This window comes from Dryas octopetala, chromosome 3, assembly GCF_963921425.1.
Source record: "Dryas octopetala chromosome 3, drDryOcto1.1, whole genome shotgun sequence".
In the NCBI taxonomy this organism is placed as follows: domain Eukaryota; kingdom Viridiplantae; phylum Streptophyta; class Magnoliopsida; order Rosales; family Rosaceae; genus Dryas; species Dryas octopetala.
The window spans coordinates 6,868,588-6,882,232 of NC_141368.1; the positions used below are offsets into that span (position 1 = coordinate 6,868,588).

The window sequence follows — 13,645 nt, forward strand, 5'->3', positions numbered from 1 at the left end:
ATATAAACCACACTTTGTGGTCTTTTTCAATTAAGCAGAAATCATATTGAAAACCCTAAACCTAAACCTTTTCTGTTCAAATGCAAGGTGAACCATCATACTATCATCGACTGTGACATTGAGTTCTCTCAGCTTGGTACCAATGTCAATCATATTCAGAATGTGCAGCCTTACTCCCCCTTCTCGATTATACCTGATATTAGTCAATTGGTTCAGCAAAATGCCTTTTTCAGCCTTTTCAGATTCCTTGAATTTCAGTCCAACAGACTCAAGGAATGTTCTAGCATTGTCAGAAGGTGGAATGCCACCCCTCACAGCTGGTGACATGGATCTCTGCATAATGAGAATGGCCATCCTATTGGCCTTCTCCCACTTAACATAGTGTGCCTTAACATCTGCTGCTGCATCAGCAGCAGGAATTTCTGGTGCATTTTCCCTCAGTGCTATATCAAAATCCAGCAATCCCAAAGATATCTCAAGGTCTTGTTTCCACTTCTTGTAGTTGGATCCAGTCAGTGTTTCAATAGTGTTATAATTCATTGAAGTGTTGACTGTAGCATTAAAGCAAGATTCACAAATTAACACAATCCCCATGAAAACTTTAAAGTTTACTACATTATTAATTCACACCTGTGGGTTGAGAATTAAACATGTATATGAAGCACTATAATATGAAAATGCATGAGTTTCTTGAATAAAAAGATTCCCACGTCTGTGGACTGAAGGAATTTCTTTATTAACTCATGTAGTTTATATCACATGCCTTTCCATCATAAGTGATTTCAAATTGAGTTGCTCTCATCTGTGGACAGAAAGTTAATCAATTTGATTTCAGTTATGATGCAATATTTTGAGATCAATAACTTTGATTGCAAAATATTTGAATGGACCAAGTTGCTGTGGCTCACTTGATTGATTCAAAATTCTACAGATTCGATCTATAGGCTGTCAAGTGTGATCTGGTTGATTCTTGATACCAAGATCACACTTGTTAATCAATATTTTATATATATAGATATATATACATTTAAGTAATCATGCAATCTTATCATTCTTAGTTTAGCAGAATATCTATGATACATCAATTGAATAAGTTCAATGACAAATATGCTTGTCTCGATTAAAACAGTACACAATTTGCAGTATAGCTTGCAACATAAAAGTACATGCAGACTTGATATTATATATATATAATTATGCACTTGAATTTGAACATATGCAAGCAATCAAGTAATATACACCCATATATGTTGATTAGTATATATATATATATATATAATCGATTAATCAAAGTTTCTTGTAAAAATCAGGCAGCATACAAATCGATTTTTTTTTTTTTTTTTTTTTGTAAGCAGACATGGTTACCTTGATTTTAAAGGTTAGCAATCAGATTTTAGAACATGCAACTTAGGCTCTGATACCACATGTTATACTTTATGGTTGTATGTTCTAAAACACATACCTTGGTCTGCCATGATGAACTGATATGAGATCAAGTAGTGCAGCAACAAGGAAATTAGAATTCTGCAGAACAAAGAAACAGAGCTCTTCTCTCCAATCCGATCCCTTGATCTCTGATTCTAGATGGGGTGAATATCACTTTTGAGAATACATGATCGTTTGGAGAGGGACCTCTATTTATATGCATCACAGCAAGAGTCATTCCCATCAAAGGAAAACTTGTGTGTCCTTATGCAATGCTAATAGTTAATCAATCCTAAGTCCACAAGAATATGGAATCCTTATGAGATTTGGTATTGCAGCCGAAAACTTATGGCATACCAAGACCAAAACTCTAGCTGGTTTAAGTTCCTAATCAAACACTGCAGCTCTTTATTCCTAATGTGATTAGAAGACCAACACTTTATGGTTTAAGACAGCAATAAGTCTTACAGGAGTGATCTGATTGGTAGGCACAATTTGAAGCTATACCCCACTATGCATGTGACTGTGATAGGAAAAACAAATAAAGAGGGGTGGGCTAGAGCCTAGAGCAGGTTGGAAGGAGTGCAAGGATATTTGTGAATATATAGCAAAATTGCAATTTGTTGTAACATGTTTCCCCTGGATATTGTAGAATATATAGATTATTTTGTCCCAATTAAGAGAGAGATAGAGAGTAGTAAACTTTTATATTACAAGTGAAAGCAGAAAAAAAAAAAAATGTGAACTTTATGCATAATTCTTTCTGAACTATTATCCTTGAAAAAAGGTTTTACACCTCTTTTGGACTTTATCAGAAGCCATAAGAATAATGCCAATCATTAAGTAAATCAAAAAGTCAGATTTCCTTTCTGAGCTAGATGATGGTTCTTCAGTACTTCACCTCTTAATCTCTTATTTCAGTCTCAGTGCATGTTTATAAACTTCATCTTTAATTTTTGAAACCCGAAATTTGAATGAATTAAACTTAGAGAGATGAGTGAGTACACTGTACACCAGTGAAATTAAACTTGTCAAATAAAGTTCACTGGATAGCGCGTGGATACTCTTTGTTGCCCTACTTGCAGCTACTGTTGGCACCCGAAAGATGACAAAGCAAACCTCTCTGCTGAATAGTGATTAAGAACTATTGAGATTTGCATGCATGTGCCAAATGGGTATTGTCAATTTGAGTCACGAGCTACATTTATGTAGCACACAGATTTCATTCCAATTAAGACAAGTTTTCTCTGGTAAGTTGGTAGAATGTACGTATTATATAAGAGCCTCAACATGTTGACACATATCATTCAATTTAACAGCCAACAGCATCTGCAAACTTGGTTTTGTGTCAATGATATGATTCCCCTCCCTACCCAACCTGCACCCACAGAATGAGAAGCAGATCAAAGAGAGAAGAGAGAGAGAATTCCGTGATGGTACGGTCGGAGGGGTTGGAAGGTCTCTCTCACTGTCTCACATGATCATCAAATCTGGTAGGTTTGGACAAAATTTTAAGTCATACCCACAATATTCATTATTGCATTATTATCTTTTCAGCCCTGGTGGCAGAGTTGGAGATTTCATTCCCCTTTGTTAAAATGGCAAGGGAGGAGAAAGTTGTTGTATACAACGGGTATAGCTAGTTTGACATCTTATACACTGCTAAGCTTTTAGGGTTTAATGATTGTTTATTACTTTATTATAGTGTTAGAGCTTTGATTCTAAGAGGTTTTGAGTTCGAAACTGCCAACCAAGGGAGAAATCAAATTTTTAACCTGTCTAATCCAATCCTAGATCATTTTTCTAACGGCAAAATTGAGAAATTTGAAGCCGGACAAGGTAGTCTAGGTGTATAGAGATCATGGTTGGTTGCCTATAGAAGAATGACACTTGGGTCAAGACTTAAGTGGGCTATTTTCTCGCAAGTGGGGCTCATTGTTGTATGATTGAGCCCATACAAAATTTATTAGTCCGGCCCAATGAAATGGCCAAATGGGCCTATGGAAGACTAAACTCTCTTTGTAATCTGTTTTGATTCTTTTGAACCATAACCATTAAATGACCCTCATTCTTAACGGAAAAAAAAACCTCTATTTTTATTTTCAACAAAAAAATTTGACCCTCTTTCTTTTTAGTCAACTAAAATATGACCTTTGTAGGAAATTTGGAGACTCTCAACCTATACTTGATCATCCCAACCTCATGTTTCACCATGTTTTGCTCCAAACCGCCTATAACATGAGTGGTACATCTTACTTTCTTATCCCATATATATAAAACCAAAGCTAGAACAGCCCAATTTCTTCTTTTTAATTGCATGTTCATTTTTCAACAACTGGTTCAAATAATCAATGAAAATTAAGGGTCGATGGCCAAGAAAACAAGCTCACCAGCTGGGGTTATGATGATGATGATGATGTGTTTGTTTGTGATGGGCAATATGGTGCAGGGTGCTAAAGCACCAGCACCAACACCAGCACCAGCCGTAGCAGCAACACCAACACCAGCAGCAACACCAACACCAGCACCAGCACCAACATCAACACCAGCACCAGCACCAGCGTTGTTAAAATGTGTCAAGCCTTGCATGCCAGTGTGTCTGAAAGAGGAAGGTGCAACCATTCCTATTTGTGACGATGCCTGTCAAAAGTATTGCGAACAAATTTGTGGCATTCATCGACTTTTTAAATCTAAACATTAATTAATTTCTAAGTTAGTAAATACCAATCGTAATGTAACTGCGTACATGGAATTAGTTGTATGATGATTACCAATTAAGCGTATGTATATAGGGTAGCTGATATTCCATGGTAGTTGTATTAGAGATGCAGCTAGATCTTGGACATGGTTTTTCTACTTTCTAGGAATTGCCTGGATATACGTACATGGCTGGATGTATCAGCATATATAATTTCTTTTGTGTAAAAGTTAATTTTAAGTTCTTTTTTTCTCCTTCTTGATGCATCTTGATGGGTAGAAATTTCAGTGTTGTCAAAAATTATTGTATGAGATTGTCACGTATGTCACATTTTTATAACATATGTGAAGAAAATTGGAGCATCCAACCATTACCTTCCTTATAAGTACTTACACGTCACTTAAACCAAACACGTGGACAACTCATACTATGTGACGTGGAGTACGTGTGATCACTCGGCCAAACACGCGTGAGTAAACCTACTCTATTATCATAAAGAAAATTGGAGCATCTAATCCAGAACTAAATTGCAATAGAAAGAGTCTAAGACCCTTATAAGTGACATGTGATGACCAACTTTCATGGACCAGCTTTAACGGATACAAAATATAAAGTAAATGATAAATCCGGAATATATATATATATATGTACAACTTCATACTTCATACATTCATGATCAGAAACCATGTGCAAGTTTCATCGTTAAAAGCACAACAAAAACAAAAGTGCAGTCAAGAATTGAATCATCATCATTTTATTTGTTGGATGATCTCGACCCGACTTTTACATCTTAATTGGTCCCCTCGATCACTTTCAAATAAAAGTACGTAGTAGCAAAAACTTCAATTTAGTTTGAGTTTGACAGATCCACTTGGTAAAATTGCTTTCGTAAATGTCCATGCAGGGCTTGAGTTTTGGATTAGACAGAAAAAGTAAATTTATTTGAAGACTACTTCAAAAAGTAAATGTCATATATAGGATTTGAAATCAAAATCTATTATGAAAGAGGAAAATTAAGTATTATTCACTAAATTAAATGATCATTAAGTTAATTTATAATAATTAAGAACATCAATACATCATACATAACAAAAAGGTGAGCTTCAAACTCAAAAAATATTATATTTGAACATTCATAAATATAAAAATGAAATTTATCCGAAACTTCAATAAATGGAACTATATTTGCGTTCTAAATGTATCTTAAAGCATTGCATTTGATAAAATAATGGGTTTATAAGCTTTTCAATACATAGAAGAATAATATTAATTAATTAACTTACCAAAAGAATAATGGTAATTGATCAGTTTTTTTGCTTAAGATCGAAATTTATCTAACGCTTAACAGGATTCGCACCATAAAAAAAATACTAAGTAGGTCCTCTCTCCATTATGAGTATTAATCTTTGGTAATCTAATGGAAGCTAGTACATGATTTAATAAAAACTCAAAATGATATGGTAGTATACGAGCAATATAGAGTATCCTAGGAAAAACAATCATTAGTAACGGTCTTAATAAATGATAATGTTTAATAGGCAAAGTGCGTCCTTCCCTAAAATATGTTACACATCATTCAATAATATGAAGTTTAGCTTGAGGATTAATGTTCTTAATGCATATCACATACCATTAAACAATTGCTGTGGAGTCCATCAAACAGCTCTATTGTTATCTAACGTATCTTAGAATAGAGTTATCTATTATTCTGACCACTTGATGATATGATTTGGTACCACCTCTATACACCCTAGACGTCCCTATCTATAATATTTTACAACCGCTTGGAGCTAATATGCGCACGTACGCATACGGTACACAGTTACACACCTATGACGTAACCTAACCTAACCTCCCACCTTCCGTCAGCTTTATCGGCTCGCTGTTGATCTCTTAACCGCAAACCCGAACCCAAGCCCAAGTCGTACGGTCAGAAACACAAAACTGTGAGTTTCTTCGTGCACTGTGTCCCTGCCGCGTAAATTAGCAACCACCCTCCCTTTGCCAAACGCAAACTCCATCCTGATTCGTGCGCCAAAAGAATGTCTCTCAAAACCTAGACAAACCCCTCCTTCTCTCTCTCTCTCTCATACACAGACACTACTCGGAGTTGGGAGCTAAATCAACCAGTCTCGTTGCAATTACAGGTTTTATTTCTGGGCTCCAGTCTCTCTTCTACTAATTTCTACGCTTTATGTATGCACAAGCACCAGAAACCCATGTCAAAATTGTCACCAAAATCTTGCACTTCTAGGGCTACTGTAGCTGGGTTGGTTTTGTCACTTCAATGAAGAATGCTACAAGATTGATTACCAATGCACCATTTTTAGTAAGATAGGTTGTGGATGTGTATCTTGTTTATAACTAATGGGTGATACTGAAATACCCAATTGGCTGGAAGGGTTGCCATCGGCACCCGAGTTTCACCCCACGCATACCGAATTTGCAGACCCAATTGCTTATATATCGAAAATTGAGAAGGAAGCTAGTGAATTTGGTATTTGTAAGATTATCCCACCATTGCCAAAACCCTCAAAAAGATATGTTTTTAGCAACTTAAATAAGTCACTCTCTAAGTGCCCGGAATTGGGCTCTGATGTAAATTTGTTGAATGATGGTTCTCCAATGACAATGGGTTTTGGGGATGGTGGTAATGATGTAGAGGTTAGGGCAGTCTTTACCACGAGGCACCAAGAATTGGGCCAGAGTGTGAAAAGAGTGAAAGGGGCAGTGGCTCAGAATCCCCCATTGGTTGTTCATAAGCAAGTGTGGCAAAGTGGGGAAGTCTATACTTTGGAGCAGTTTGAATCTAAGTCTAGGGCTTTTGCAAGGAGCATATTAGGTACAATTAGGGAGGTTTCTCCATTAGTTATAGAGGCAATGTTTTGGAAGGCAGCCTCTGAGAAACCTATATATGTGGAGTATGCAAATGATGTGCCTGGGTCTGCTTTTGAAGAACCGGAGGGTCAATTCCGCTATTCTCATAGACGGAGGAGAAAGAGGAATTCCTACCAGAGAAGTAGAGAAAACTCTGATAGTAAGAAAACTGAAATGATTAGCAGCAGCGAAAGAAATTCCCATAATAATGAAGTTAAGGATGCTTCCCCTAAGAATGTTTCTGATACATGTTTAGAGGCGTCCAAATCATCTACTGCTCCGGCAATATTGTCAAGACATGAAACTTCCCAGTCTTCTAGGCGAAAAAATCAAAATGCATGTTGTGATATGGAAGGTACTGCTGGTTGGAAGCTTTCAAACAGTCCCTGGAACTTACAAGTAATTGCACGCTCACCTGGTTCACTTACTCGTTTCATGCCAGACGATATCCCTGGTGTTACTTCTCCTATGGTTTACATTGGCATGTTGTTCAGTTGGTTTGCTTGGCATGTTGAAGATCATGAGCTTCACAGCATGAATTTTCTGCACACTGGATCTCCAAAAACTTGGTATGCTGTTCCTGGAGATTATGCATTTGCCTTTGAGGAACTTATTCGCACTGAGGCGCATGGTGGTAATATTGACCGTCTAGGTATGTGAATTTATATATGGTTGGTTGTTTGATAAAAGCTTCTGAGCATTTAGGTGTTTTAAGCAGTTTCTGCAGTAACCTTTGTTCTTCTGATACATACACTCCTAGCAAACACCACTCCATATAGAACTCTAAATGTCTGCTTGATGGAAATCCTTTGCCTGATAGTTAAGGACATACAGCTACTCTTGAAATCAATTGAAATGAGGACTTCATATCACTCTTTTATTTATTCAATCTTTTTCATATATTCTGTTCTTATAGAATTGCTCATTCCATTCTGAAATTTGTTGAGTGTTATTACTTCTATAGCCTTTTTGTAACTCAGGTCCAGTTTCTCTTATTGCCAGCTGCTCTGTCACTATTGGGCAATAAAACAACTCTAATTTCACCTGAGGTAGTTGTCGCATCAGGAATTCCTTGTTGCAGGTCGGGTTTTTTTTTTCTCTCTTTTTGTGGTTCATTATAATATCAATTCAGTTGAGGATGTCTTTCTTGACTGTTTGGGTTTGATGTGTGAAACAGTCTCTATTGGGTCTTTTTGATATTCTACTTATGTCCATTCTGGTTTCTTCTTTAGGTTGATACAGAACCCTGGTGAATTTGTTGTAACTTTTCCAAGGGCATACCATGTAGGATTCAGCCATGGTAACTGCTTTACGTTGGTTGCAACATGATGTTTCATTTTCGTCTGCAAGTCATAGTTCATAAAGTGTTTATTCTTCTCTTAGTGTATTTATGAAATATTATTATTGCCTATTCATCACATGTTGCTCATTATGATTCTTTGATGGATTATTATAGTTTTTCTTTCTGGAACATAGGTTTTAATTGTGGGGAAGCTGCTAACTTTGGAACACCTCAATGGCTTAAAGTAGCGAAAGAAGCTGCAGTACGTAGAGCTGCTATGAATTATCTTCCTATGCTCTCCCATCAACAGCTTTTATACCTCTTGACCATGTCTTTTGTTTCAAGGTCAGCTAAACATCTTATTCAAATTTTTAGGCCATATATATATGAGTAAAAGATACTCATTGTGTACATGCTGCTTTTGGAACTTGTTCTCTGAAAATTCCGGACGATCATGATTGGTTTTGCGTTTTTGTTTTTTTGCCAGAGTGCCAAGGTCCCTTCTACCAGGTGTGCGGGGTTCGCGTAGGAGGGATCGGCAAAAGGAAGAAAAAGAGTTATTAGTAAAGAAGGCTTTTATTGAAGATATTTTAAATGAAAACAATGTGTTGTATGTCCTTCTTGGGAAAGAATCAAGTTACCATGCAGTTTTATGGAACCCTGATTTACTTCCATATACAAGTAGAGAGTCCCCAACACCCAGTGCAGGTGCTCCTGTTGATATGAATCCAAAAGAAAACTCTACTCATATTCAGAGTGGAAATAATAATAATAATAATGATCAGAACTTTCTGTTTGATGAGATGAGTTTGTATATGGAAAATCCAAACGATTTATATTTGGGCAGTGATGATTTGTCGTGTGACTTTCAAGTCGACTCAGGGACATTGGCATGTGTGGCTTGTGGAATACTTGGGTTTCCATTTATGTCTGTGGTGCAACCATCTGAGAAAGCATCAATGGAACTTCAGCCTGATTATTTTTTGGCTCAAGAAATCCCTGGAGTTTCTGGACTTGAGAATTCTCATTCCTCTTCAGACTTCCATCCATCTGGCAAGGGATGTGTTACAGGTATTGGAATTTAGATCCACATATTTTGCCTTGCCTGGTATTTTTGTCCTTCTAAAATAATTTCCTCTTTTATTTAGTCATACCAGACTTGCATAGGCTTATCCCGAAAAATATGTCACCATGCTAGACTGCAACAAACAATATTTCTTTTGAATCCATCGTGTTTTTGCCAGTTGGTAGTTGAAAACTTGAACTTTACCAGCCTGATTAATGCTTCTTATAGATTGATTATTTATTCTGAAGTGTAAAATGTTTTTTAAAAAGTGGCATTTTTCCTATAAAATGGGTTTCAGTGTTCAGATCCTATAAAATGGGTTTCAGTGTTCAGATCCTTGTCTGTTAGCCAGCTGTATAAATTTTGACACAGTATTGTGGTATTCAGAACCGCCTCAAATTGTTCACACTTCCAGTTGTGAAGCATTTGTATTTAATTTTTGGGATCTTCCTGTGCACTTTGTGGCTGCTGCTTCAATTTCTGATTTAGGACCTTGAATCAGCTAATTGTCAGAGACGTGAATGTATCAGAAGTGGTGAATGATTGTTCTCTGTATTGTGTTGTATCATATAAATTGGGTTGATATCTTCTTTATGTTCTTTTTGACCAAGATCAATTCCATAAGAGGAAGAATATTTTGCTTGAAAGGGTTCTAGACTAAAGTTTTCAATTATGGAGTAGCTTAGTTCTATAAAAGATTAAAGATAGTGGGGAAGTTCTACATTGTTTCCAGACATTTTTAACGAAAACAAATGGTCATATCTATTCTTTTCTTTGTTCTGCAGAGGATCTTCCTTCTGTTCCCGATGTTTTGCCACCTGCAAAGGATCCCCTAATACCTTCCACAACCAAGTTTAAGAAGGGTTGGAATACCGTTAATAAATTTCTGAGACCACGGAGTTTCTGCCTTGAGCATGCTGTTGAAATTGTGGAGCTGTTGAAGTGTAAAGGTGGAGCGAACATGCTTGTAATTTGCCATTCTGGTAAGATTGTCTTTAACCATGACTATCTTTGTAATCTGCAGAGCCATAGTACTTGATAATCTTTCTTAATTTGCAAAATTGTTATACTCGCGGTTAGTTGATTCTTTACTCTTTGGATTTCTGCAGACTATCAGAAAATAAAAGCTCCTGCTGCAGCAATTGCGGAGGAAATTGGTTGCCCTTTTAATTATAATGAGGTTCCGTTAGATATTGCATCAAAGGAAGATCTGAACTTGATAGATCTTGCTGTCGATGATGAACATGATGAATGTGGAGAAGATTGGACCTCAAAGTTGGGTATCAACTTACGGTACTGTGTCAAGGTCAGAAAGAATTCTTCCTCGAAGCAAGTCCAGCATGCATTGAGATTGGGTGGATTGTTCTCCAAGCAAAGCCTCCCCACCACCAGCTCAGATTTTCTGACCACAAAATGGAAATCCAGAAGATGTCGGTCCAAAAAGCTTAATCATCCAGTCCATTGGAAACCACGTGAGAGCATTGAGAAAAAGAAGAATGAAGTGGTAGGGGGAACTTCAGATGACACCTTAAAGAGGGAAGAAAAACTAATTCAATATTCAAGAAGGAATTATAAGTTAAAAGCAGGTGCTTCTATGGGAACAGGTAGGGTCTGTGGGCTCCCTGCTACTTGTAGAGAGCTTGATAAACATAGTAGAATGGCAACAGAAAGTAGCATTTGCAACATTGGGAATTTCCCAAGCAATTCTGCAAGATCTGATTCCTCCGCATCAAATGGAATTTCTGAAGTGTATCCTGCTGTCCAGATGCTTGAAGCAACCAGGGATATCAGCTTGAACTCTACTCCTTCACAAATTGCAGATACACTTGTCACTGCTACGTTAAGGGCTAGAAGTGTTGTGGAACAGATTGAGAATCGCAGTTTGGAAGAAAGAAACATGAATGGTAAAGGTTGTGATTTAGCAGCACGGGATAGTTCTGATATAGAAGAGGAGATCAGGATCCCTGAAGAAGTCAGTGAGAACAATTCTGCTGCTCCACTTGTCATTGTGACTGATGAGAGGTTTGAAATGCACAGAGAGGAGCAGTTAACAGAAATTAACAAAACCAATGGAACCTGTAATCTGGTTTCTGAAGGACAGTCCCCAATTTTGGCTCACAAGGATGTTCTGATGAATGGGGTTTCTGTTCTTGCTAGGACAACAAACTTATGTGCTGCTGACTCATTTGTGACAAGTTCTGAGGCACAAATGGCGAATACAGTCATGGAGGAATCTTGCATGACTTTGGAAGATGAAGTGCAGCAAGAAATCCCAACTACCAATGAAAGTCAAGACAAGGCGCCAGTTTCATGTAGTTCCACACTGTTGAATGATCCTACTTTTTCTGTGGCCGAACACTGGGATGCAAGTCCAAGAGAGACCCATATTGCAGAAGATCTTAGCAATGCTGTGTTTTTAGAATTCAAACCAGAAGAAGAAATAAAGACTCCAAAAGCAGGAAATGAGGAACCTAGTTTAAGTCATACCAAACAAATAAATCAACCTTCTCTTGCTTCATCAGAAGGAACTTCTGGAGTTCCAAGAGAGCTCCGTGCTGTAGCAGATTTTCAACCTGGTTTGATATCACATAGTGAAGAATTTCGGACTGCAGATAGAAGTGAGAGGGAACATATCTCTATTTCAGCAATGCAGATGGAAGCAACTCATCCTTGTATCTCATTGGAAGAATCTTCTGAAGTTCAAAGGCAAAGCTCTCCTGAGGAAGGCATAGGCAATGGTGCGACTTCAGACACTGTAGTTGTGCGACTCCAGACTACAGATGGAGCTGTAGAGGCACCTAGTCTCAGTTTTGTCATACAAACAGAAAATCAGCGCACACCTGTCTCGATTGAAGAATTTGAGGTTCCCCAAGTGACCTGTGCTACAGATTACTCCAATGCTTCTGTGGCTTTGGATAATAAAGAACAGTGGAAAAACAAGATTACAAATAGTAATAAGGTTTCTAGTCATGATACTTTAAAATGCCAGCCGTCTCCTGCTTCAATCCAAACATATTCTAGAGTTAAAAGAGAGACTCGTGCTGCACAAGACTTAAACAATGGTGGAGAAGTTTGCTTATCACAGCATGATAGAGAGCTGGAAAACACTTCCATTGTAGACCCCACACCAAGTTCTGAAAGGAGAAGAAAAAGAAAGAAAGAAGTGGAGCATATAATAGATGAGAACTCCAGTTCCAATGGATTTATTAGGGGGCCATGTGAAGGTTTGAGACCAAGGACTGGGAAGGATGCAACGAGTACAAGCGGGATAGACATCGACAAAAAGGTTGAGGAGGAGAAGCCAGTGACAAAGAAGGTGAAGAAAGCTTCAGATGCTACTGTTCCTCCCAAGGGTAAGAAAGAACAACCAAGGAAGACTCACAAGTGCGATCTAGAAGGCTGCTGCATGAGTTTTCAGACAAAGGCAGAGCTAATGTTGCACAAGCGCAACCGCTGCACACATGAAGGTTGTGGTAAGAGGTTCAGCTCCCACAAGTATGCAATGATTCACAGCCGAGTGCATGATGATGATAGGCCCCTTAAGTGCCCATGGAAAGGTTGCTCCATGTCATTCAAGTGGGCGTGGGCCCGGACTGAGCACATACGAGTGCACACTGGAGAGCGGCCATACAATTGCAAGGTTGAGGGCTGTGGCCTCTCTTTCAGGTTTGTATCAGATTTTAGCCGTCACAGGAGGAAAACAGGACATTATGTGAGCTTACCTGCGTGAAGATTTGTTGTTTTGATCAGGCTACTATTGTAACATGTGGGTACAAGCAAAAGGAGTTTCTGGGGCCAAAGAGGCTTACAGGATCTAGTGTAATATTGGATGTTCTTGTTAGGTTTAGACTAGGAACGAATGAACTTTTCTGTAGCTTCAATTCAACGATTATTTAAATGCACCCATAGTTTTGGGTCTACTTTGTTCAGCTTATTTTGAATAGGTTTGGTTCAACTTTCGAGGCCATGGCACGCAAGAATATCAACACGATTGTAGTCATTGTACCAGTACTCTGCCATTGTCCTTTGCCGTCATCTTTCATTTTTTACGACTAAAGATTGACCCTTGATCTTTTCCAAATTGAAAAAAAAAAAAAAAAATTAACGGAGAATTTGCAACACTGCCCCTTTGTTACAGTTTGTATCTTTTTTTTTTCTTTTTGGTGGCCGGAACTCTCTTTGGTACAGTTACAAGCTAACACATGCAATGAAAAATGAAATAATACAAAGGCACTGATTTAGGATTGCATTTGCAAGATCACCCCTTCACCTTCACTGGAGCTAGGCTCAACGAATG

General features: G+C 37.9%; 1 protein-coding gene across 2 annotated transcripts; it reads left to right on the top strand.

The window, feature by feature from the left end:
- Positions 1-6,042: 6,042 nt before the first annotated feature.
- Positions 6,043-13,282, top strand: ELF6 (Zinc finger (C2H2 type) family protein / transcription factor jumonji (jmj) family protein). 2 transcript variants are annotated; one of them, XM_086236659.1, is made up of 7 exons: positions 6,043-7,652; positions 8,003-8,081; positions 8,233-8,300; positions 8,477-8,627; positions 8,770-9,353; positions 10,134-10,331; positions 10,458-13,282. In XM_086236659.1, the coding sequence occupies exons 1-7, from the start codon at positions 6,491-6,493 to the stop codon at positions 13,076-13,078; spliced, it is 4,863 nt and encodes a 1,620-aa protein (XP_086092785.1). In that variant the 5' UTR covers positions 6,043-6,490; the 3' UTR covers positions 13,079-13,282. The 2 variants fall into 2 exon arrangements, with proteins under 2 accessions (XP_086092785.1, XP_086092786.1); XM_086236660.1 differs by lacking the exons at positions 8,003-8,081; positions 8,233-8,300.
- The last annotated feature ends 363 nt before the right edge of the window (positions 13,283-13,645 follow it).

What these genes read in the sequence shown, in the direction of transcription:
- ELF6 (XM_086236659.1), top strand. Translation starts at nt 6,491, where the DNA reads ATGGGTGATACTGAAATACCCAATTGGCTGGAAGGGTTGCCATCGGCA. An exon ending in ACCATGTCTTTTGTTTCAAG is followed by an intron (nt 8,628 to 8,769) that starts GTCAGCTAAACA and finishes TTTTTTTGCCAG; the next exon opens with AGTGCCAAGGTCCCTTCTAC. An exon ending in TGGCAAGGGATGTGTTACAG is followed by an intron (nt 9,354 to 10,133) that starts GTATTGGAATTT and finishes TTTGTTCTGCAG; the next exon opens with AGGATCTTCCTTCTGTTCCC.